This window comes from Leuresthes tenuis, unplaced genomic scaffold (assembly GCF_036924035.1).
Source record: "Leuresthes tenuis unplaced genomic scaffold, fLeuTen1.0.hap1 SCAF_16, whole genome shotgun sequence".
Taxonomy (NCBI): domain Eukaryota; kingdom Metazoa; phylum Chordata; class Actinopteri; order Atheriniformes; family Atherinopsidae; genus Leuresthes; species Leuresthes tenuis.
In genome coordinates, this window is record NW_027325370.1 from 2100674 (window position 1) to 2125535 (window position 24862).

The 24862-nt window shown below is 46.2% G+C and overlaps 1 protein-coding gene and 1 long non-coding RNA gene across 2 annotated transcripts; one reads left to right on the plus strand and one right to left on the minus strand.

Moving 5' to 3' along the window:
- Positions 1-6144: 6144 nt before the first annotated feature.
- LOC140272361 (uncharacterized) lies at positions 6145-13071 on the minus strand. Its single transcript, XR_011907914.1, has 4 exons — positions 11494-13071; positions 11026-11127; positions 7731-7771; positions 6145-7463 (listed from the first exon to the last, which is right to left on the minus strand). It is a non-coding gene; the product is annotated as an uncharacterized lncRNA (long non-coding RNA).
- A 4223-nt stretch (positions 13072-17294) lies between these two features.
- LOC140271248 (uncharacterized) lies at positions 17295-23741 on the plus strand. The gene is made up of 8 exons (XM_072366374.1): positions 17295-17425; positions 17752-18093; positions 18392-18715; positions 22403-22495; positions 22662-22798; positions 23146-23443; positions 23528-23608; positions 23674-23741. Exons 1-8 carry the CDS (start codon positions 17386-17388, stop codon positions 23739-23741), a joined length of 1383 nt encoding a protein of 460 aa, XP_072222475.1. The 5' UTR covers positions 17295-17385.
- Positions 23742-24862: the final 1121 nt, after the last annotated feature.

The following is a 24862-nucleotide window of genomic DNA, read 5'->3' on the forward strand; positions in this document are numbered from 1 at the left end:
GACCGGGGGACAAGGAAAGAAGAAGAGTAAAGAAGAGGAAACAGAACAAAACTAGAAACAAAAACCAGACAACCAGCTGCTACACCTGTAAAAACAAAACAGACGACAATCCATGGACTCTGAGGGGAATCCAGCCATAGCGCCACCAGGAGCACCTGAAAGCAGACAAGCAGAGAAAAAACAAACCCAAACAAAAACAAACACACAAACAAACAAAAACAAGCACAAGTAGCAGCAATCGCATACAACACAGCTGTGGATATAGATGACCTGAAACCACAGGATAATACATCAACTGCTTAGCGAGCTACTGGGCTAATGAATGTGTGTGAGAACATGCAACACCTGTGGCACAGGACCTACATGGTAACCCTGCTTAGTTATGAGTGTATAAGTGTACAGAACCACAATCCACAGCCCCCCCAAGCAATCAGAAGCAGGCAGAGAGGGCCACAAGACCCAGGCCACCAGCAGCCCACGGAGCACAGAACCCAGGAAGCCCACCGCAGGGACAACCAGGCATCCACCCAGAAGACTGCAGAGGAAGCCCCCGGATAGAGCCCCCATAAGCATAGGGCAGAGGCCCCATAAGCATGGGACAGAGCCCCCATAAGCATAGTCCAGAGGCCCCATAAGCATGGGGCAGAGCCCCCATAAGCATAGGGCAGAGCCCCCATAAGCATAGGACAGAGGCCCCATAAGCATAGGACAGAGGCCCCATAAGCATGGGGCAGAGGCCCCATAAGCATAGGGCAGAGCCCCCATAAGCATAGGGCAGAGCCCCCATAAGCATAGGACAGAGGCCCCATAAGCATAGGACAGAGGCCCCATAAGCATGGGGCAGAGGCCCCATAAGCATAGGGCAGAGCCCCCATAAGCATAGGGCAGAGCCCCCATAAGCATAGGACAGAGGCCCCATAAGCATGGGGCAGAGGCCCCATAAGCATAGGGCAGAGCCCCCATAAGCATAGGGCAGAGCCCCCATAAGCATAGGGCAGAGCCCCCATAAGCATAGGACAGAGGCCCCATAAGCATAGGACAGAGGCCCCATAAGCATAGGGCAGAGGCCCCATAAGCATAGGACAGAGGCCCCATAAGCATGGGGCAGAGCCCCCATAAGCATAGGGCAGAGCCCCCATAAGCATAGGGCAGAGGCCCCATAAGCATAGGGCAGAGGCCCCCATAAGCATAGGACAGAGCCCCCATAAGCATAGGACAGAGGCCCCATAAGCATAGGACAGAGGCCCCATAAGCATGGGGCAGAGGCCCCATAAGCATAGGGCAGAGCCCCCATAAGCATAGGGCAGAGGCCCCATAAGCATAGGGCAGAGGCCCCATAAGCATAGGGCAGAGGCCCCCATAAGCATAGGACAGAGCCCCCATAAGCATAGGGCAGAGCCCCCATAAGCATAGGGCAGAGCCCCCATAAGCATAGGGCAGAGGCCCCATAAGCATAGGGCAGAGGCCCCCATAAGCATAGGACAGAGCCCCCATAAGCATAGGGCAGAGCCCCCATAAGCATAGGACAGAGCCCCCATAAGCATAGGGCAGAGGCCCCATAAGCATAGGGCAGAGCCCCCATAAGCATAGGGCAGAGGCCCCATAAGCATAGGGCAGAGGCCCCATAAGCATAGGGCAGAGGCCCCCATAAGCATAGGACAGAGCCCCCATAAGCATAGGGCAGAGCCCCCATAAGCATAGGGCAGAGCCCCCATAAGCATAGGGCAGAGGCCCCATAAGCATAGGGCAGAGGCCCCCATAAGCATAGGACAGAGCCCCCATAAGCATAGGGCAGAGGCCCTCCGGGAGCCAGGGCAACAGCCCACCGACCCCGCTAGGCCCCAGCTGCCCAGACATGGGCCGTGCACCGGACCCGGGCCCCAGGAGCCTGAGCGCCCCCAAACCCCCCGGCAGAGGCCCCACCCAATACCCAGGAGGGCCAAGCGCCCCAGACAGCCACACAGTGGGTCAGCCCCTGGCCAAGTGCCCTGGGAGTCAAGACGTGCCCACAGGTGGGTGAAGTCGCGACACCGCCCCCCCCGTCGGGAGAAGCACAAGCAGGCCAGACGACAGCAAGTCCCAGACCCAATCATCACCACACACACTTGCACGTCCCACACATCCACACAAAAAACACTTCTGTTTTTAGAGCGTAAAAAACTAAAGGTTCGAACATGAGACGCAAACCACTGAGAGCTCAACAGCCAGAATGAGGTCATGCGGTTTCATTTAGTCTCACTCAGGTTTATATTTGTCTGCAGAACAAAAGAAGCAGAGCTGCAATAGAAACAAGATTCTATCTGAACTGTTGTGTGCAGCTGAAGCTCTTCATGATGTTCTGGGTACTACTTATCAAACCTTTCTGAATATAAGCTTTGTTTTCATAGAATTAAAAACATTCTGAGGTTTTTGCAGCTAACAGCTCATTTTGAGGAAGTAACAAGTACTTGTACTCTTTTTTTTTCTGGATCCCTTTTTCAAGTCCGAACAAGTCAAAAGGTCCATCTGTGCACCGACAGTTTCTTCTGTGAGCACGAGCCTCAAAGAAATTACTTGGATAGCTAATAAAACAGTATCCGTATCAGAAACAAATTCCACAAGTAAAAACACCTGAATAAATATGAGCTATCGGTTTAAAAATCTGAATTTATCCATTAAAACCACTCAATATGACTCCAGTTATGATGTTTAATCATATGAACAAACCTACGGTGGGACTGAGGGTGAAAGAAATAAGAATAAATGTACTCACAGAGGAAGAAGCAGCAGAACAAAGTGTGATGGACGCTCATGTTGAGGCTCTGATGGTTTCCTGCTGCCTCTCTTCGTTCTTCACTTCCCTAACTGAAGGAGTTCCTCCTCCAACCACGACAACACATCACTCCTCCTTCCTCCATCAGTCGCTACGTCAGCTGCTGACTCATTTATCTGTCACTTTACATTCAAACTGTTGATCACATTTGTTCAGACTGCATATATATCAGTGATCAGATGAATCTGTGGAAGCTTGTGTTGTGGTCTGTAAGTAACCCTCGTATCCACCAGAAATGAAGCCGTCCAGCAGTCAGACAGAAAGCAGTGATGTTGACCTTCAACACTTACTCAGCATCAACCAGTGACCACAGCCAGTGACAGGCTGGATCACAGCTGGTGCTGGTGTGTTGGGCCAGTGCCATGCACCTCCTCCAGTGCTCTGGATTGCCCCCCAGTCCCGGCAGGACACATACAGCCCAGGTAGACCCTACCAGCAACAGAACCAGCCAGGGTTCCCCCCAAGGAGCCCCCCAACCCAAAGGAGGCAACAGGAAAAAGAACCAGCCAGGGCAAGAGCCCCCAACCCCAAGGAGGCAACAGGAAAAAGAACCAGCCAGGACATCCTGGTAAACTAGCGGCCCAGAGGGTATAGTACGGAGGGTAGGGGAGGGTAGCACCCAGGCCCCCCACACCTGCATCCCTACCCTAACGAGGGCAAGGCGCACCCCCCCACCCCTCCAGTGATGCAGAACACAGAGGCTGCAAACCATAAAAATGAAAACCAATAAACCCAGAAGGCCCAATCCATAAGGGAGGGCCCAGGAGCCGCACGATACAGGCCCCCCAGTCAGGAGGGGGCCACCAACCACCCGTGGTGATCCAGTTGGTAAACATCTTGGTGGGAATTGGTGGAAAAGCATCAGTGGGTGAGAGCGACCCAGGCAAGACCTGCAGCATCCCCCCACCCCAGGAGGCCACTTCCCGAGCCATCACCGCACCAGCCCCGTGGGACTTGGACTGACACCCCCCCAAACACGACAGGGCAAGCCAGGGGAATAAAGACGGGGAGAGCGAGGTCATGGAAAACTTTTAGTAGTTCAACGTACCTGTCCCCGACCACATCGAGAAGGCCCCAGTAGCCTCGAGACCCAAACCCATAACCTCTGTGTTGGTGACGTTAAGTTTAGGCTGTTTTCTAACTGCCAGATTAGAAAACAGCCTGTGCTACCAAAACACGTGCTGTGTGAACCCCAACTAAGTGACTAAAGATAGGTTATGCTTTAAAATTGGAGGGCAGGAAAAGATGGGGGGGGGGGGGGGGGGGGGGGGGGGGGGCTCCAGAAAGCCAGCACCTCCAACCCTATCGTGCTATGGTGTGTGCCCTATGTGTAAAAGCTCTAAAGCTGGTGCATTAAAAGAGGCGTGACGCAAACCCATATCGGAGAGACACTGAGACCCCTACATCCCCGAGCCCCGACCCGCCACATGCAGAAACCCAACCCTCAAGCAGCCCAGCAGAGAGGGACAACCCACGAGAACCAGACACGGCTGCCCAGGGGACGACCACCTGCAGCAGGACGACACCGAGGTCAGCGAAGGACACCCTTATCCACCACGCCATGTGGGATCCCCAGCTCCACCTGACGCCCGGAGTACCGGGTTCAGCTCTGAGTTTTCAGACTCACAAAGCAGCTTGAATTCTTACCGGGGGGGAATCATTAGAACAGCTTCTGCTGAAAACCTGCAAACGGTTCAAGATGAGAGATCAACACGTGTAAAAACCACCCTGTGAAGCTGTGGGCCGATACCGATGTTACACATAATAATTTGACCTTTTAGCCGATAGATTGTTTTTGCCACTTATTTACATCCTTTATTATCCATCCATCCATTATCTGCCGCTTCTCCGGGGTCGTGTTGCAGGGGCAGCAGCTTTAACAGAGAAACCCAGAAGTCCCTGTCCCAGGCCACTTCCTCCAGCTCTTCCGGGGGGACCCCGAGGCGTTCCCAGGCCATAGTCTCTCCAACGTGTCCTGGGTCTTCTCCGGGTCTCCTCCGAGTGGGACGGGCCCAGAACACCTCCCCAGGGAGGCGTTCAGGGGGCATCCTAACCAGATGCCACCTCATCTGGCTCCTCTCAGTGCGGAGGAGCAGCGGTTTTACTCCGAGCCCCTCCTGGATGTCCCCTTCTGGTTCAGCTCCTTCTTCACATCGACGGGTCGGTGCAGAGCCACACTGCAGACGCTGCACCGATCCGCCCGTCAATTCAAGGTGCGCTTTAGGGATAGGGCTATAGGCCTGTGACCTTAGGTTCAGGATAACTGGATAAGTTATTTTTCTAATAATGGCCTGGGGAAGGTGAGCTTTAGGGTTAGGGCTCTAATCCCGTGACCTTAGGGATAGGATAACTGGATAAATTATTTTTCTAATAATGGCCTGGGGAAGGTGTGCTTTAGGGTTAGGGCTCTAGTCCTGTGACCTGAGGTTTAGGATAACTGGATAATTTATTTATCTAATAATGGCCTGGGGAAGGTCCGCTTTAGGGTTAGGACTCTTGTCCAGTGTCCTTACATTTAGGATAACTGGATAAATTATTTTTCTAATTATGGCCTGGGGAAGGTCCGCTTTAGGGTTAGGACTCTAGTCCTGTGACCTGAGCTTTAGGATAACTGGATAAATCTTTTTTCTAATAATGGCCTGGGCTGCACCGATCCACCCGTCAATCTCACGCTCCGTTCGTCCCTGACTCGTGAACAAGACCCCAAGATACTTGAACTCCTCCACTTGGGGAAGGATCTCATTCCCGACCCGGAGAGGGCATTCCATCATCCTTTATTATCTGTAAAATAAAAGCAATGTGCAATATAAGAAAAATGAAAGCAGTTTCAGCTTTTCTTCACAAAATGTTTGAATGAGCACAAACTCTTTCATATGGATGTAATAACCAACCCTTATTATAACCTTTCACATGACAACAAACATCCTCCATGTGAAAAATGACTGCTTCAAACGCCCTTTTAACTTGTTCAACTGTTACCTAATCAATGAATTCTCAGGAATCGGTCGGTCCAACAAAATATTCTCGTGAAACATAAATTGCCTGCTGTGGGATTAGGCTGCCCCCTACTGGATGTTAGCTGAATCTGCAGCTGTCAGTTTCAGGGCAAAGTCAATGCAGCATTACAGAAACATCGGTTCGTGTATCAGCCAGTACTGATACCAGACCCATATATCAGTGCTTCCCTAGTTTTAATGCTAGGGTGCAGAAACATTGGACAGAAAACAATGAAAAGCAGGGAACTTTTACAGCTGATCAATCAATCATTAAAACTTTATTTATAAAGCACTTTTCATACATTTAAAAACGTAGCACAAAGTGTTTTACATGTTTAAAAGCAGCCCCAATCCCCACCCCAGCACATGCACAGACACATGCACACGCATGAATAGAATAATCTCAGAAACATGTAGCTGAATACAGAGGAGCTACGTGAGGAAACACCCTCACAGGAGGCCATCTGCACTGGGTGCTGCTCTCGACCCACGACCAGGACGCCTCCACCCAGTTGCACACCAAGCTACAGGCCAGTGAGGGGCCCACAGCACTGGAGCACTGCCACAGACCCCCCCACCTGGCCAAGCCGATGTTCGATGTCCGATCACAGCCCCCAGCTCAGACGCTCAGAAAGCCCCCACCAAGGAAACACTGGGGATATGGAATAAAAGCAAAAACTACAAAGGCTAAGAACATGAAATAAAGAAATGAATTAAATAAAATAACAAAATGAAATAGCTCAAATGAACTCTGTTGTAAAAATAATAACATAATAAAAGCACTAAAATATAAATTTAACCTAAGAATACAAAATCAAAACTTCAGTCTTGTCCTGGTTGGGCTGTAAGACGCTTTCTGCCATCCAGGATCTGGTGTTTAAAACACATTTAAAAAGGGCATCAATTGGCCCTGTGTCATCAGGAGACATGGATATGTACAGCTGGGTGTCATCTGCATAGCTGCGGAAAGTGATTCTATGCCTCCTGATGACATTTCTGAGTGGGAGCATATACAAATTAAAAAGTATGGGGCCTAAAATTGAGCCTTGGGGCACACCACATTTAATTTCATGTGTCCTTGAGGAGCATGTGTCCAAATTCACTCTTTGACATAAGAACTAACCCATTGGAGGTTAGTACCAGAGAGACCAACCAGGTAAGGTGATACCTGAACAGAGGTGTGGTAGAAAACAAACAGGAAGAAGAGCTACCAGAAATGCACAACCCTTTCAAAGTAAAACAGGAAGTATCAGTGAAACCCATCAATAGTGACAGAGATTAAACAAATAAAACATAAAGAAGAGTGGAGACAGACCATCACACATGGTTGGGATCTATTTTCCCAAAAAGTTTGTCAATGATCAATAAATCGCTGCTCTTATTGGGTCTATCTGTGAATCATCAGCTGGAGTTTGAGATTTAATCTCCAGATCAGAGTCCCACTTTTTGCTTGTGAGTTTTCTGAGTAGAGTTTAGCCTTTGAATGCAGTTTTCTTCAGGTGGCAGCCCTGACTCACAGAAACAGAGTCCAGCTCTTAATCCCTGTGATCTGTGAGTGTGGAGTAGATCTGGTTCTGGTCCCCGGTGGCAGGATTGAGGCTCTGGTAGGTGGAGTCCTCACATGTAGGTGGAGTGCAGTTCTCATAGTTGACGTTCTGAGAGACAAACAAGTGTTTTCCTCAAATGAAATGCAGCATAAAAAGCCTCATGCGCTGTCTAAGCAGCTACTCTGTGGTGGGAAACACTCACAGCGCTCCACTCTGAACCTCTCAGTCTACAGTATCATTTGTGTCATGTGTCACATACGAATCTGATTCACCTTCTTACTTTGGGGTTTATGGCAAACTGTTCCATCTCAGCTTGACTGATTTATTTCAGTTTTACAGGAGCAATCTTTCAACAAATAATTAAAGGACATTCACCTCCATGTTTGAGCTGTCTGACTTTCTTCTCGTCCTCAAACCTGTGGAAAAAAAAAACAGTATTTCACTGTGTTATAATAAGAAATTATTCAATGTGCACACGAGGCAGAAAGATCAGTGTTTCTGAGATGAAGTGACAAGAAAACAGCCGATAAGGAAACAGCCAATAAGGAAACAGCCGATAAGAAAACAGCCGATAAGAAAACAACTGATAAGAAAACAGTCGATAACAAAACAGTCGATAACAAAACAACTAATAAGAAAACAGTCGATAAATGTAAATGTTGTAAATGTTCATGCATTTAGACGCTTTTATCCAAAGCGACTTACAGGTAGACATATAGGGGTCTTGCCTAAGGACCCGTACTAGAGTCATGCAGGGGATTTGAACTCAGATCTCCCACATGGATCATACCACTACACTATCCAGTCCTATAACAGTCCGATAACAAAACAGCCGAAAAGAAAACAATCGATAAGAAAACAGCTGATAATGAAACAACCAATAAGAAAACAGCTGATAAGAAAACAACCAATAACAAAACAGCTGATAACAAAACAGCTGATAATGAAACAACCAATAACAAAACAGCTGATAACAAAACAACCAATAAGAAAACAGCCGATAAGAAAACAACCATTAAGAAAACAGCCGATAAGAAAACAGCTGATAACAAAACAACCAATAAGAAAACAGCTGATAAGAAAACAACCATTAAGAAAACAGCCGATAAGAAAACAGCTGATAACAAAACAACCAATAAGAAAACAGCTGATAAGAAAACAACCATTAAGAAAACAGCCGATAAGAAAACAGCTGATAACAAAACAACCAATAAGAAAACAGCTGATAACAAAACAACCAATAAGAAAACAGCTGATAAGAAAACAACCATTAAGAAAACAGCCGATAAGAAAACAGCTGATAACAAAACAACCAATAAGAAAACAGCTGATAACAAAACAACCAATAAGAAAACAGCTGATAAGAAAACAACCATTAAGAAAACAGCCGATAAGAAAACAGCCGATAACCTGATAACCGGGGGTCGGGTCACAGGAGCAGCAGCTAAGAAGAGAAACCCAGACATCCCTGTCCCTGGCCACTTCTTCCAGCTTTTCCGGGGGACCCCGAGGCATTCCCAGGTCAGCCGATAGACATAGTCTCTCTAAAGTGTCCTGGGTCTTCCCCGGGGTCTCCTCCCAGTGGGATGTGCCCAGAACACCTCCCCAGGGGAGTGTCCAGGAGGCATCCTAAAAAGATGCCCGAGCCACCTCATCTGGCTCCTCTCGATAAGGAGGAGCACTGATGCCGCACCGATTCCCCCTCAATCTTCCTTATGCCTGAACATCGTGTTCGTTATGGACAGTCCATGAAGAGCACAGAAGTCCAACAACAGAACACCGCTCTGATTCAGATGGGGGGGGCATTCCTCCCAATGACACCCTTCCAGGTCTCATTGTCATTGCCCAGGTGAGCACTGAAGTCCCCCAGGACAAGGAGTCTCCCGCAGGAGCATTCTCCAGTGCCTCATCCAGGGACTCCAAAAAAGGGTCGGTAGTCTAAACCGCCATTTTGTGCGTAAGCGAAAACAGTTAGGACCCTGTCCCCCCACCCGAAGGCGGAGGAAGGCTATCCTCTCGTCCACCGGGGTGATCCCCAATGTACAGCCACACAGCCGGGGGGCAATGAGTATGCCCCTACCCGCTCTGCGCCTCTCACCACGGGCAACTCCAGAGGAAAAGAGGGTCCACTGGTTTCAGAGTCCAAACCATGCGTCAAGGTGAGTCCGACTATATCTAGCTGGAACGTCTAAGCCTCGCCCACCAGTCCCAAGACCCAGCTTCAGTAGCCGAGGATCAGACCACCAAGGTCTCCACCTTCCGCTGTTACCCAACTCACACTGCAACCGACCCCCTTGGCCCCTCCCACGGGTGGTGAGCCCGTCAGAAAAGGCATTTTTAGGTTTTTCTAATTGTTAACTGAACTGTGTCAGATTTTACAGGTTTTAAAATGTGGTGTCTTTGTTCTGCTCTGAGTATCTACTTTCATTTCAGCATTTGTAACATTTCATGAGGAAAATCAGTTGTGACTCATAAACATTCTTCTTCCGGCTCTCAGCGAAGGTGGTCGCATTTCTACTCTCTCCCATATCTCTCCTGCTTCTCTTGTCTTGTCCGGTCCTGTCTCAACTTCAGTGCCTCTCTCTGCTTTCAAACTAAATCATGGAATTGATCGGCTGGTCTCTAAACGCAATTGACAAAATGATTGCTACAAGAAGCTCGGGTCCAGGGGAACCCGCCTGTCCCGACGGAACGTTTGCCACTGGGTACACGAGGGACTCCTGGGAGAAGTGGAGGGTCGTGTGCCTGGCGATTCTTTCCATTGAAGACACGGAGGATCTATACATATTCGGAACCATGACAACGGGCTTTCTGCTGATTGGATTAGGCATTGCCCTGATGTATCGCAAAATTCGGAAGTCAGAGACAGCGGTCACAGGCCCCAAGCTGTCCTGCATGTTTGAATCGGTGGGCGGAGCTATTGGCTCTCAGACTGTGGTCATTAACCGCATTATGGAAACATCTTGGAGACGCTGGTGCCTTTGCAAAGTCATATGGATCGTTTTTGTGACCAGAATGGACAAACGGAGTGAGTCGTGTCCATTGAAAACGACTACTCGCCCTAACCAACTATCATAATCTAATCTGCATTCCTGCTCTCCTTGGCTAAGGCCGCTGCTGAAACAACTCTCCTGAAATCACTGCTGTGAGACGCTCTGAACTACTTCTCCCCCTCCCTTCTTCTTGGACACCTGGTGATGGTTGACTCCGACTGGGACCCAATGAAGGACTTCTCCATGGCAACCTGCTGTGGTATCACGATGACATCCTGTGAACTGAAACATTGGTTGAGAGCCAGACATAGCAACTCTCTGGGCTTACCCCCATCCCACGCCTTCGAATGTCTTGAGTTTTTTATGTGTGAAACGAGCAAAAGTTTGTTTATGTTTTGAGTTTTTATGTTGGATGGTGACCTATGTTACTGTTCTTGATGTGCTGAGGTTTTTCTCCCGGCCCTCGATGGCTGCGACCCTTCTTCACATACTGGAGTTGGATAAACGCCATTTCAATCTGCGTGTAATGTTGTAATGCTTGCTTGACAATAAATGCTTCTGATTCTGGTAAACAAATGTTTTTATTGACATGTAAGAGTTTATATTTTCACACCACTGCTAGTTAATTTTAAGTTAATTTTTAATCATCTCACTGAGTGTGTGATGTGCTGCCTCACCTTTCAGAGGTTTACAAGATCTTCTCCTGCAGAGTACCAGCAGGGCCACTGATGACAGGATGACTGTGACACCCACAGTCAGACCCACAATCAGCCGCACATCTGCAGAAGTTTGACAAGTTGTTTTACTCTGACGCCTCCTGCTGGATCAGCTAAATAATCACAGACTATATGGCTGCAGAGGGAATGCACACACTGTATATCCACATGATAAATGTCAGTGTCAACACATCATACATCAAAATGCTTTCAGATCCAACATAAACAGAACTCAGGAGACCTGTGCAGTTCGACTCTGACACATAGAGACTGAGTTACAGATTCTCTTTGAGTTCTTCATCGATATGAAACCAATTCTGAGAAAAACACCCATCTTTGGCTGATAGTGGCACAAAAAGTCACACACTAGGACACAGAAGCTGATTAAAATACAAGCTTTAATCTATCAGGCACAGCGTGCGGATGTACCTGTAGATGTTCTTCCTTTATGCTGAGGCGGTACAGACTGGTCAGCTGTTCCAGAGGAGGCTGAAGGTGTGGAGCTTACTGACCTGGAGCTGAAACTCTGTGCGGTTTTTGGTGTAGAAGCTGATGAAGCTGCCACAAATTAAACAGAAAAAACACAGAAAACGAAGCAAAAACAAGATGAAACATGAAATGAGCCTTAAATTTAAAGGCTGCTTGAGTTCATTTTGTGAGAAAATAATCAAATAGTACTTTTAATCTAAAAAAAAACATGCTTGTTGTAGTTTGTTTCATTGTTACTGGAATAAAGATGGAGATTACAGCTGGTGGAAAAATCCAATAAGCAGGATTGTTGTATCATACAGCACATCAGGTAGTTTACCAGCAGCTGTCAGTGACTGATGATAAAACATGTTTTAATCTTTCAGAGACATTCAGAGCATTTTGGTTCAGTAAAAACTCACCATCTGTGACAGAGATGGTGAATTCTGTGGATCTATTGTTAAACCTAGTTGAGGTCAGCGAAGCCCCATCCCCACCATGTTGATATTGCACCGCTTCCCCCCATGAGTGACCAGATGCTGGACCAGAATCTCTTCAAGGCCATCCGGACGTCGTTTTAAATGTTCTCACCGAACTCCTCCCTGAGCAACCGCTTGGCCCATCGATACCCATCGGCTGCTTCCAGAGTCCCACTGGCCAAAAAGGCCCAATAGGACTCCTTCTTCAGCTTGACAGCTTCCCTCACTGCCGGTGTACACCAGCGGGTTTGGGGGTTGCCATCACGACAGGCACTGACCACCTTACGGCCACAGCTTTATGTTTATGCATTTAGCAGACGCTTTTATCCAAAGCGACTTACATTGGTAGGCAGTCAGGGTAAGGGGCCTTTCCTGAGGACTCCTACTGGAGGTAGTACCTTTCATGCAGGGGTTTTGAACATGTCACCCACATGAAAGGTGGCAATCTTACCACTACACTATCCAGTCAGCTGCCTCAACAATGGAGGCACGACATATGGCCCATTTGGACATAATGTCCCCGACCTCCCCCGGGACATAATCGAAGCTCTGCTGGAGGTGGGAGTTAAAGCTCCTTCTGACAGGGGATTCCACCAGACATTCCCACTAGACCCTCACCATATGTTTGGGTGTGCCAGGTCTGATCGGCATCCTCCCCCACCAGAGGAGCCAACTCACCACTAGGTGGTGATCAGTTGACAGCTCCGCCCCACCTGAGTGTCCAGGATATACAGCCGCAAGTCCGACGACAACCACAAAGTCGATCATCGAACTGCGGCCCAGTGTGTCCTGGTGCCAAGTGCACATGTGGACACCCTTATGCCTGAACATGGTGTTCGTTGTGGACAGTCCATGGCGAGCACAGAAGTCCAACAACAGAACACCATGTTTATGTTTATGTATTTAGCAGACGCTTTTATCCAAAGCGACTTACAGGTAGGCATATAGGGGTCTTGCCTAAGGACCCGTACTAGAGTCATGCAGGGGATTTGAACTCAGATCTCCCACATGGATCATACCACTACACTATCCAGTCCTATAACAGTCCGATAACAAAACAGCCGATAACCTGATAACCGGGGGTCGGGTCACAGGAGCAGCAGCTAAGAAGAGAAACCCAGACATCCCTGTCCCTGGCACTTGTACAGGTAGGCATGTAGGGTAAGGGGGTCTTGCCGAAGGACCCCTACTGGAGGTAATACCTTTCATGCAGAGGATTTGAACCCAGGTCTCCCACATGGAAGGTGGCAATCATACCACTACACCATCCAGTCCCAGTCCCATGTGACTGTCATTGCCCATGTGAACAATGAAGTCCCCCAGCAGAACGAGGGAGTCTCCTGCAGGAGCATTCTCCAGTGCCTACTCCAGGGACTCCAAAAAGGGTGGGTACTCTAAGCTGCTGTTTGGTGCGTAGGACCCGACTGGTTCCGGAGACCAAGCCCTGTGTCGAGGTGAGTCCGACTAGATCTAGCCGTATTCTCTCAGCCTCGCGCACCAGCTCAGGCTCCTTCTCCAACAGAGAGATGACATTCCACGTCCCAAGAGCCAGCTTCGGTAGCCGAGGATCAGACCGCCAAGGGTGTGATGCAGTCCGATCACCTAAGTCAGCAGCTGTCAGTGAAAACTGACACTTTTCCTCAGCTTGAATAGAAACTCACCGTCTACAACGAGTTTAAAGTCTCTGTAAGAAGATGGTGATGAAGATCTGCCCAAACCACACCGGTACCGCCCTGAGTCAGACGTGGTCAGATGTTTGATGCTCACAGACAAAACAGAAGTTTTATAGTTATAATCAATCCTGTATCGTCCCCTTTGAGCTGTGGCAAGACCAGTTTGAATGAGTTTGTTTTCTCCTTCACAGCTTTCTCTGCAGAAGAACTTCCATGTTCCAGAAGAATTAACGGTGTATTTGATTGTGATTTCCTCTCCAGTGAGTTTATAGAAATGATCCAGTTCGTTAACAGAACCGCTGTTTCCAGCCTGCAGAGCTGCAGAAGAGATGAAGCATCAACAGTTAATATCTGTGTCTCCTGTAAGTAAGAAGCTGCAGTCTGACCCCAACATTTTCTGTCCAAACACAGCATGGTGGAAACTCTCTGTCTCTGAGACACAAAACATGACGTGGACGTCTCATTTTAACTAAGAAACAGGGAAATCATTAGAAAGGTTCAGCAGGAGGACAGTTAAAACATAAAACCAACACTTCTGTTTTTTGAACGTAACAAACTAAAGGTTCGAACATGAGACGCAAACCACTGAGAGCTCAACAGCTAGAATGAGGTCATGCGGTTTCATTTAGTCTCACTCAGGTTTATATTTGTCTGCAGAACAAAAGAAGCAGAGCTGCAATAGAAACAAGATTCTATCTGAACTGTTCTGTGCAGCTGAAGCTCTTCATGATGTTCTGGGTACTACTTATCAAAGCTTTCTGAATATAAGCTTTGTTTTCATAGAAATAAAATCATTCTGAGGTTTTTGCAGCTAACAGCTTACTTTAAGGAAATTACAAATACTCAAGTCAAGTCAAGTCAAATGGTCCATCTGTGCACCGACAGTTTCTTCTGTTAACACGAGCCTCAAAAAATGACTTGGATAACTAATAAAACAGTATCCGTATCAGAAACAAATTCCACAAGTAAAAACACCTGAATAAATATGAGCTATCGGTTTAAAAATCTGAATTTATCCAATAAAACCACTCAACATGACTCCAGTTATGACGTTTAATCATATGAACAAACCTACGGTGGGACTGAGGGTGAAAGAAATAAGAATAAATGTACTCACAGAGGAAGAAGCAGCAGAACAAAGTGCGATGGACGCTCATGTTGAGGCTCTGATGGTTTCCTGCTGCCTCTCTTCGTTCATAACTACCTACCTCATATTGCATATCTCACTATAGAAAGTGTGTATTCTTTATTACTCAGTTAAGTACATACGGTGTACTCCACAACAGTTTGAAGTTATTTCCTAATTTTATTGTTATTAAGAACTAACTCACACATATTGTCAAAATGTTCTATACTGAGTGGATAATAAAGATCTATATTAACACAAAAAAACGTTTTTAAAAGTTAGAACTAGATGGTACAGGTTGGAACCAGTTTGGAACCAGTTACAGTCCAAGGTCGAAAAAAGGAGGTCAAAGAACGGGCAGACCAATGTATTCAAATCGAGATAAGGCAGTTGGAAAAATTTACAAGGCAAGCAGGGTCGGTAACATGTGAGAAGATAAAGCTAGATGCTAGAAACCCAAATTACTCATAGGAACACGTACGGGGGGAAGAAGATGAGACACAGGTGAAACACGAGAGCTAAGGGGGTATTGTCAAGGTCTAGTCTTTGGTTTGAATCTCTTGTGCTCTCTGGAAGAATGATTCTGGTCCTGTTGGAGATAGCGCTCAAGCTAAGTTTGGGTCGTCTCTCAGTGGACTCTCAGCTGTACACTTGCCTTTGCTTGGTAAGCTGAAAAGGGGGAATGACTGCAGGAGAAGGAGCTGGGAGGCCTCGGTCCTTACAGGTCTGGCAGGGAAAGAGAGTGGACAAGGGTTAGCTTTGTGAGGTTTTACTCTGGTCTTCTTCCTATACAATTAGATAGCTGCCATGGAGTTTGGTGTAGAAACTAGGGGGGTGTACACTACAACTCAAGATCTGGCTGGTCATGCTGTGAGTATTGTCCTGTTTTGGAAGTGAGGCCGTGGGAACACTTCATGTGGTTTGAGATGTGCTGAATGTGGGCGCAGTAGACACAGGGGTCTTTATTTATGTATGTTGTGTGCTACAAATGGGGGGGGGGGGGTTAAAAGAGATGAGAAGGGGCCATATAAGATATTTAAAATAAATTTTTACTTCTGTAGTAGTGGCCTGGGGAGGTTGGCTTTAGGGTTAGGGCTCTAGTCCTGTGACCTTAGGTTTAGGATAACTGTATAAATTATTTTTCTAATAATGGCCTGGGGAAGGTAGACTTTTGGGTTAGGGCTCTAGTCCTGTGACCTGAGGTTTAGGATAACTGGATACATTTTTTTTAATGATGGCCTGGGGGAGGTGGGCTTTAGGGTTAGGGCTATAGTCCTGTGACCTTAGGTTTAGGATAACTGGATACATTTTTTTTCTAATAATGGCCTGGGGAAGGTAGACTTTTGGGTTAGGGCTCTAGTCCTGTGACCTAAGGTTTAGGATAAGTGGATAAATCATTTTTCTAATAATGGCCTGGGGAAGGTGGGCTTTAGGGTTAGGACTCTAGTCCTGTGACCTGAGGTTTAGGATAACTGGATACATTTTTTTCTAATAATGGCCTGGAGAAGGTGTGCTTTAGGGTTAGGACTCTAGTCCAGTGACCTTAGGTTTAGGATAAGTGGATAACTTATTTTTCTAATAATGGCCTGGAGAAGGTGGGCTTTAGGGTTAGGACTCTAGTCCTGTGACCTGAGGTTTAGGATAACTGGATACATTTTTTTCTAATAATGGCCTGGGGAAGGTAGACTTTTGGGTTAGGGCTCTAGTCCTGTGACCTTAGGTTCAGGATAACTGGATAACTTATTTTTCTAATAATGGCCTGGGGAAGGTGGGCTTTAGGGTTAGGACTCTAGTCCTGTGACCTGAGGTTTAGGATAACTGAATACATTTTTTTCTAATAATGGCCTGGAGAAGGTGGGCTTTAGGGTTAGGACTCTAGTCCTGCGACCTGAGGTTTAGGATAAGTGGATAAATAATTTTTCTAATAATGGCCTGAGCAGCATTGAACCTTATTCACTCTCTGCCCGGACAAGTAAACTGTTCACAGGAGAGACTTTAAAACAGGGGTCAGAGAAGCACATCTGTTAATGTAGCAGAAATGTGTCTCACACATCATCGGATCTCAGAAAATTGCGCCAAATTGTTAAAAAAAAAGACATTTGTCACCTTGGAGTTGTTTTCAAGTCATTTTACAGGCTCTTCCAATATGTTTGATTATTTTCATGATATGAAACTGACAATCTCTAGAAATAGAGATAAATAATGTAAATAGCATTTTTACAGAAAGAATGAAGACCAAATTGAGTGAACACATCTTTTTTCTGAGAGTTTTTCACCAGCAGCTGTACAGTTAATGTGGGAGAAAAAACATCACAAGAGGAACAGGGCGTCTACATTTCAAAATCATGTATTTATTTTTATGTTTTTCGGAAGGGTTTGATGAGTTTGATGTTTCGGTGTTTGTCAGAAACAGGAACAACTCTTTCTGTGAAGTCAAGTCACTTTCGGGTCGCTTGCACTCGTCCACAGACAGACAGAAGAAGAAGAACACCTTTTCTACTGAGCAGACACACAGAGAGCGGAAGAGACAATTTACTGAAGTATTTGTTTCCCTCCCATCAAGATCAACTTCAGAATGAATATCGACTACATTTTGTTCTTCTGCTTCTCATCAGGTGAGGACTGATGACCCGAACGTCTCTAATGCTGCAACACACTGTTCTGTGGATGTTTTACTGTAGTTCCTATTTTTGACGTGCTGTCACTTGTACCTCAGTTCCTTCTCAACCTAAACGTAATTGATCGTTTTTTGGTTTTGTATGTGTCAATCAGCTCTCCTTGTGGGAACAATAAAGCTTTAAACCTGTATGAATAAGCTATAAAACCATCTTTCTTTCCTTGTTCCTGAAATCTTAGGACAGGCCATCGTGATAAAATGACTGAAGTAACAAATATTCAAATACCTAAACAGTGTGTGTGTATTTGTTCTTCTGACCAACAGCACTGTGCGGTGGAAACTCCGGCATTGTCAGCGCATTAAATGCTTATGCTGGACCTGAAGGAGGAAATGGGACAATAAGCTGCCATCTTACTCTCCCCGGAAGCACAAAGTTCTTCTGTAAAAACAAATGTGAAGCTGATGATCTTCTCGTCAAGACTGATGCGGCCGTAGCTCAGAGTGGCAGATACAGCGTCACATATGAAAGTGGATCAGCTGGAAGAGGAATCGTGTCTGTGACCATCTCACATCTGATCAAGTCAGACGCAGGACGGTACAGATGTGGTCTGGGAGGATCTCTGGCTCCAGATTCATATTCAGACTTTGAGATCAGGATTTCAGATGGTGAGTTTCTGCTGAAGACATAAGATAAAACATGCTTTATTATTGTTGCCATATATTCTATCAGGATGGAAACATAAAGTCACTCCCTGACAAAACAAATGCTTCTGATTTCTTATTGATTATAAACTATAACCTTGTGCTTAAGGACATTTAGGATTAGATTTATGGAGCCAAAATCTGTTCTTTCTTCTGTTTGTAAAATACTTGAATAATATTTTACTGATGGTGGATTAAATCATAAATCCCCAGTCCAGTTCTGAGATGAACTAATGACGTTTGTTTGTCCTTATTTTCACAGAACTCTTGGATAAAAACTCTGGTTTTGTTAGCACAGAAAATGAAGGAGGAAACATCACAAAAGCATGCAGTGATACAGTCTATGGAGAGAGGAAGTTCTTTTGTAAGAACGAGTGTGAGCGAGAAGAAGATATTCTCATTGACACAAATGATGTCACAGCTCAGCATGGCAGATACAGCCTGGAATATGATAAAGGATCTGCATTTGGGCTGTATGTGACCATCACACAGCTGATCAAGTGGGACCATGGGTGGTACAGGTGTGGTTACGGCAGCCCTTCATCTCCGGATTCATACAAGGATTTCCAGCTTGTTGTCACAGCAGGTGAGACTCAAATTAATGAAAATATTTCTCCATAATTTATGTTGTTTATGTGCACATCAGAGGGTACATCAGATGTCTTTGGGGCAATGAATTTAACATGTTCTTCCAGAAAAGTGCAAGAATTACTGCTTATTCGTACCCGAAGGTAGATTTGTTTTGCAGCCACACAGCAACATAAAATCTACTGTTAAAAAACATCAAAATAATGGTTAAAGCACTCTGCTTCCACAAATCAGAGCAAATAAAAAAGAAATACCTTAATAGAAATTAAATACCTTACGTGGACACATGAACAGAGTTTGGATTGTCTTAGGCGTGGTGTAGGAGCTGCTAGACGACAATCCTGGGACCAACGGAGGGACCCAGTTGGGACAGAAGCCTTTGCAAGAGCATTCAAGTAGATGGAGCCGCTCCATTAAGCTCTTTGTAGCTAACATCAGGGACTTGGATCTGATGCTAAGGGCAGCCAGAGGAGCTCAATGAACAGAGGGGGGGGCGTGTTCTTTTAGGCTGATCCAAGACCAGACGCACCGCCGCGTTCTGGACCATCTGCAGAGGTTTCACAGGCTGGAGACCAGTTAGGAGACCAGTTAGGAGACCAGTTAGGAGACCAGTTAGGAAACCAGTTAGGAGACCAGTTAGGAAACCAGTTAGGAGACCAGTTAGGAAACCAGTTAGGAAACCAGTTAGGAAACCAGTTAGGAGACCAGTTAGGAGACCAGTTAGGAAACCAGTTAGGAAACCAGTTAGGAAACCAGTTAGGAAACCAGTTAGGAGACCAGTTAGGAGACCAGTTAGGAGACCAGTTAGGAAACCAGTTAGGAGACCAGTAAGGAAACCAGTAAGGAAACCAGTTAGGAAATCAGTTAGGAAACCAGTTAGGAGACCAGTTAGGAGACCAGTTAGGAAACCAGTTAGGAAACCAGTTAGGAAACCAGTTAGGAGAGCAGTTAGGAGAGCAGTTAGGAGAGCAGTTAGGAAACCAGTTAGGAAACCAGTTAGGAGACCAGTTAGGAAACCAGTTAGGAAACCAGTTAGGAGAGCAGTTAGGAGAGCAGTTAGGAGAGCAGTTAGGAGAGCAGTTAGGAGAGCAGTTAGGAGAGCAGTTAGGAGAGCAGTTAGGAGAGCAGTTAGGAAACCAGTTAGGAAACCAGTTAGGAGACCAGTTAGGAGACCAGTTAGGAGACCAGTTAGGAGACCAGTTAGGAAACTAGTTAGGAGACCAGTTAGGAAACCAGTTAGGAAACCAGTTAGGAAACCAGTTAGGAGAGCAGTTAGGAGAGCAGTTAGGAGAGCAGTTAGGAGAGCAGTTAGGAAACCAGTTAGGAAACCAGTTAGGAAACCAGTTAGGAAACTAGTTAGGAGACCAGTTAGGAAACCAGTTAGGAAACCAGTTAGGAAACCAGTTAGGAGACTAGTTAGGAGAGCAGTTAGGAAACCAGTTAGGAGACCAGTTAGGAAACCAGTTAGGAAACCAGTTAGGAGAGCAGTTAGGAAACCAGTTAGGAGACCAGTTAGGAGAGCAGTTAGGAGAGCAGTTAGGAAACCAGTTAGGAAACCAGTTTGGAGACCAGTTAGGAAACCAGTTAGGAGAGCAGTTAGGAGAGCAGTTAGGAGAGCAGTTAGGAAACCAGTTAGGAAACCAGTTAGGAGACCAGTTAGGAAACCAGTTAGGAGAGCAGTTAGGAGAGCAGTTAGGAGAGCAGTTAGGAGAGCAGTTAGGAGAGCAGTTAGGAGAGCAGTTAGGAAACCAGTTAGGAAACCAGTTAGGAAACCAGTTAGGAAACCAGTTAGGAAACCAGTTAGGAAACCAGTTAGGAAACCAGTTAGGAGACTAGTTAGGAAACCAGTTAGGAAACAAGTTAGGAGACCAGTTAGGAAACTAGTTAGGAGACCAGTTAGGAAACCAGTTAGGAAACCAGTTAGGAAACTAGTTAGGAGACCAGTTAGGAAACCAGTTAGGAGAGCAGTTAGGAAACTAGTTAGGAGACCAGTTAGGAAACCAGTTAGGAAACCAGTTAGGAAACCAGTTAGGAGACTAGTTAGGAGAGCAGTTAGGAAACCAGTTAGGAGACCAGTTAGGAAACCAGTTAGGAAACCAGTTAGGAGAGCAGTTAGGAAACCAGTTAGGAGACCAGTTAGGAGAGCAGTTAGGAAACCAGTTAGGAAACCAGTTAGGAAACCAGTTAGGAAACAAGTTAGGAGACCAGTTAGGAAACTAGTTAGGAGACCAGTTAGGAAACCAGTTAGGAAACCAGTTAGGAAACTAGTTAGGAGACCAGTTAGGAAACCAGTTAGGAGAGCAGTTAGGAAACCAGTTAGGAAACCAGTTAGGAGACCAGTTAGGAAACCAGTTAGGAAACTAGTTAGGAGACCAGTTAGGAAACCAGTTAGGAGAGCAGTTAGGAAACCAGTTAGGAAACCAGTTAGGAGAGCAGTTAGGAAACCAGTTAGGAAACCAGTTAGGAAACAAGTTAGGAGACCAGTTAGGAAACTAGTTAGGAGACCAGTTAGGAAACCAGTTAGGAAACCAGTTAGGAAACTAGTTAGGAGACCAGTTAGGAAACCAGTTAGGAGAGCAGTTAGGAAACCAGTTAGGAAACCAGTTAGGAGACCAGTTAGGAAACCAGTTAGGAAACTAGTTAGGAGACCAGTTAGGAAACCAGTTAGGAGAGCAGTTAGGAAACCAGTTAGGAAACCAGTTAGGAGAGCAGTTAGGAAACCAGTTAGGAAACCAGTTAGGAAACCAGTTAGGAAACCAGTTAGGAGAGCAGTTAGGAGACCAGTTAGGAGAGCAGTTAGGAAACCAGTTAGGAAACCAGTTAGGAGAGCAGTTAGGAAACCAGTTAGGAAACCAGTTAGGAAACCAGTTAGGAAACTAGTTAGGAGACCAGTTAGGAAACCAGTTAGGAGAGCAGTTAGGAAACCAGTTAGGAAACCAGTTAGGAGAGCAGTTAGGAAACCAGTTAGGAAACCAGTTAGGAAACAAGTTAGGAGACCAGTTAGGAAACTAGTTAGGAGACCAGTTAGGAAACCAGTTAGGAAACCAGTTAGGAAACTAGTTAGGAGACCAGTTAGGAAACCAGTTAGGAGAGCAGTTAGGAAACCAGTTAGGAAACCAGTTAGGAGACCAGTTAGGAAACCAGTTAGGAAACTAGTTAGGAGACCAGTTAGGAAACCAGTTAGGAGAGCAGTTAGGAAACCAGTTAGGAAACCAGTTAGGAGAGCAGTTAGGAAACCAGTTAGGAAACCAGTTAGGAAACCAGTTAGGAAACCAGTTAGGAGAGCAGTTAGGAGACCAGTTAGGAGAGCAGTTAGGAAACCAGTTAGGAAACCAGTTAGGAGAGCAGTTAGGAAACCAGTTAGGAAACCAGTTAGGAAACCAGTTAGGAGAGCAGTTAGGAGAGCGTTGCAGTAGTCAAGGTGTGAGATGACCATGGCCTGCACCAGGAGCTGGGTAGGTTAGATGGTGTAGTGGTTGATTGCTGTGTTCAAATCTCCTGCATGAAAGGTACTACCTCCAGTCCTCAGGCCCCCTTACCCTACACCCTACACCCTACACCCTACACCCTACACCCTACACCCTATACCCTATACCCTATACCCTGCCAAATGCATAAACATAAACATTTTATCACAATGACACATTCGATCAGCACTGATTTAATGAGTAATTGTTTTTCTCAGAACTATCTACCACCACGGAGCAAACAACAACGCAGACTTTCGAGACGTCCACGTCTTCTTCGGCTTCTTTTAAAGCCATTGACCAGTGCACAGGTACACTTCAGCTTCAACAAAACAATGTTCCTCGGACTGTAGATATGATTAAAACACGACTAACCCATCGACGTACTAATGCTGTCTCACTGGATGTGAGGCAGCAGAGAGAAAGCTTCTACAAAACGCTTTTAATCTGTAGTTTTCTCCCGTGTCTTCTGTCCAGGGGGCTTCTTATCTTGGGTCGTGTTGGGGCTCATTGCTGGTGTGTTACTGTTGGCCGTTTGTCTTCTGCTCCTTTATATTTGGAGAACAAGAAGGAACTCTGGATTGAACTTCAACACACGTGACACACTCGTGAAGGTGAGTTTCTGATACCTGTTTGGTGCGTATACATGGGTTTCAGTGATTGCTGTACATCATTATCTCAGCACGCCTTCTGCTGGCAGGGAGTGAGTTTGGAGGCTTTGCAAAGCTGTTATACAAGGAATCATTTACCAGAATTTCTCACTTTATATTCAAAATAAAGATTTGGTCACACCCTAAAAAGCTACCTGCACATGTACAAAGCACATGGACTCCAACAGATAATATAAGAGAAGCTTGGAAAACGTTTTCACTCCCTTTGGCATTCTTTAATCATTCTTTGAATTAAAAATTTGAATTAAAACTGATTTTTTTGGGGGGTTTGCATAATTTTATCAACACAGAATGCTGCCACTTTGAAGGGACAAACTATCATTAACTTTGAAAGAATTAAAGAAATGCAACAGCATGATGCTGCCACCGCCATGCTTCAGTGTGGGGCTGTTGTTGTCGAGGTGATGACAGATGGCATCGAAAAGAGTGCAGCTGAGAGTGGTCTGATGTACAGACTCTTCAACCCCTGCTGTAAAGACGTTACCTGCACCTCCTCCGGTGGTTCAGCTGCAGGGTCATCAGCCATGAACCAACGCTTCGCTCCTTTAATCCTGGAACGTCTCCTGGTGGCGGAGCAGCCCCTGTCTGGTGTTAGGTGTCCTTCCTCTTCAGCCAAAGCCAAAAGCTGCCCTTCTCAGCTTTCTCTGCCAGTTCTTTTTTTGCCCTTTTCAGCTTTCCTCCAGTCACTCCTGTGTCTCTCAAAAGGCGTGTGGTTGACAACCCCACAAACCCTCGGCATCCAACCTCCACTGGGTAGATCGTAGCCTTCCAGCCACTCAGCAGCCAGCTCTGAGTACTTGGCCTTCTTGCGTTCAAAGGCGGACTCAATCCCTTCCTCCAGTGGTACTGTGAGCTCGATGAGGTGCACAGATTTTGCCTTGGTTGACCACACAACTATGTCAGGATGGGAGATGTGGTGGTGATCTCAGTGGGGAACCGGAGCTGCCTGTCGAGGACAACCCTCATGTTCCACTCCTGGTCGGGGAGAAGGGCCTTGGTGTTTCTCTTGGCCTGGTGTTTCTTCTTCCCCATCCTTCTGTGACAAAGCTGATGTGGTCCTCTGCTGATGGTAGTTCTTTGCTGCCCTTAACCAGCCACTAACTTTAGCCACCGACTGGTAACGATGCTGTGAAGATAGAAACTGGGGATGCACATGCTCTGAGAAGCCCACACAACCAGGAGAGAAAAAGAAGTGGTCCGACAATAAGGTGGAAGTGAAGCGGAGACTGGCTGCCCACGGCCGAAGTGTGGCCAAAACAGGAGGGGGGACAGGAGAAGAGGGGCTGTTTAAACAGAGAGTGACACTGCTCTCTCAGGGGTGGTGGGAGCACATGTAGGTGACTGATTACTTCCAAGGTAAAAAGCAATGTTTTTGTGTAGGGGTTATTAACATTTGCACACAGAGACAATCAGAGGCTTGTTAGAAAGATCTTAAGCTGTAGTTTAACCAGCAAAAAACAGCAAGACACTAACTTTAACCACCAACTATGATGCTGTGAAGATGGGATAGAAATTGGTCGCCCACATGCTCAATGCACGTCACGGGGAATAATATTAGGACAATTACACAAATTAAGTTACTCAGAATGTATGAATCGTGCGTTGAACCAGGCCACCTCGCCACAATGTTGGTTAATTGCACATACGATCTGTATATTGATCGAATGAAAATGTTTCCTGTTTATATACAAATTCATTATGTGATGGCGCTTTTATAGCACTGTGTGTGCAGTCGATAGCTCCGATTACATCAGGAAAACCAGATCTTGCTGCAAATTGTGCTTTAATGTTGGCCTGTTCAACTGCATTGTGGGAATTTGATATACCTGCTGAGATGCAGATAATTCAGTCCCACTCGGCTCAGGGTCGACTGGCACAGTCCCAATCGGTTGGCCAGCTCCCCCGGTTGCTTAAACCCCAGTGTGCACATCACCTGTGGCACGAGCAGCGCACGGCTCCTCGCTGTATTGTGCTCCAACGCAAGATCTGCGCACAGTTCCAGGAGGA

Coding starts and splice junctions, on each gene's coding strand:
- LOC140271248 (XM_072366374.1), top strand. CDS start 17,386: ATGAATATCGACTACATTTTGTTCTTCTGCTTCTCATCAG. Junction 17,426..17,751: donor GTTCTTCTGCTTCTCATCAG/GTGAGGACTGAT, acceptor TCTGACCAACAG/CACTGTGCGGTGGAAACTCC. Junction 18,094..18,391: donor TGAGATCAGGATTTCAGATG/GTGAGTTTCTGC, acceptor TTATTTTCACAG/AACTCTTGGATAAAAACTCT.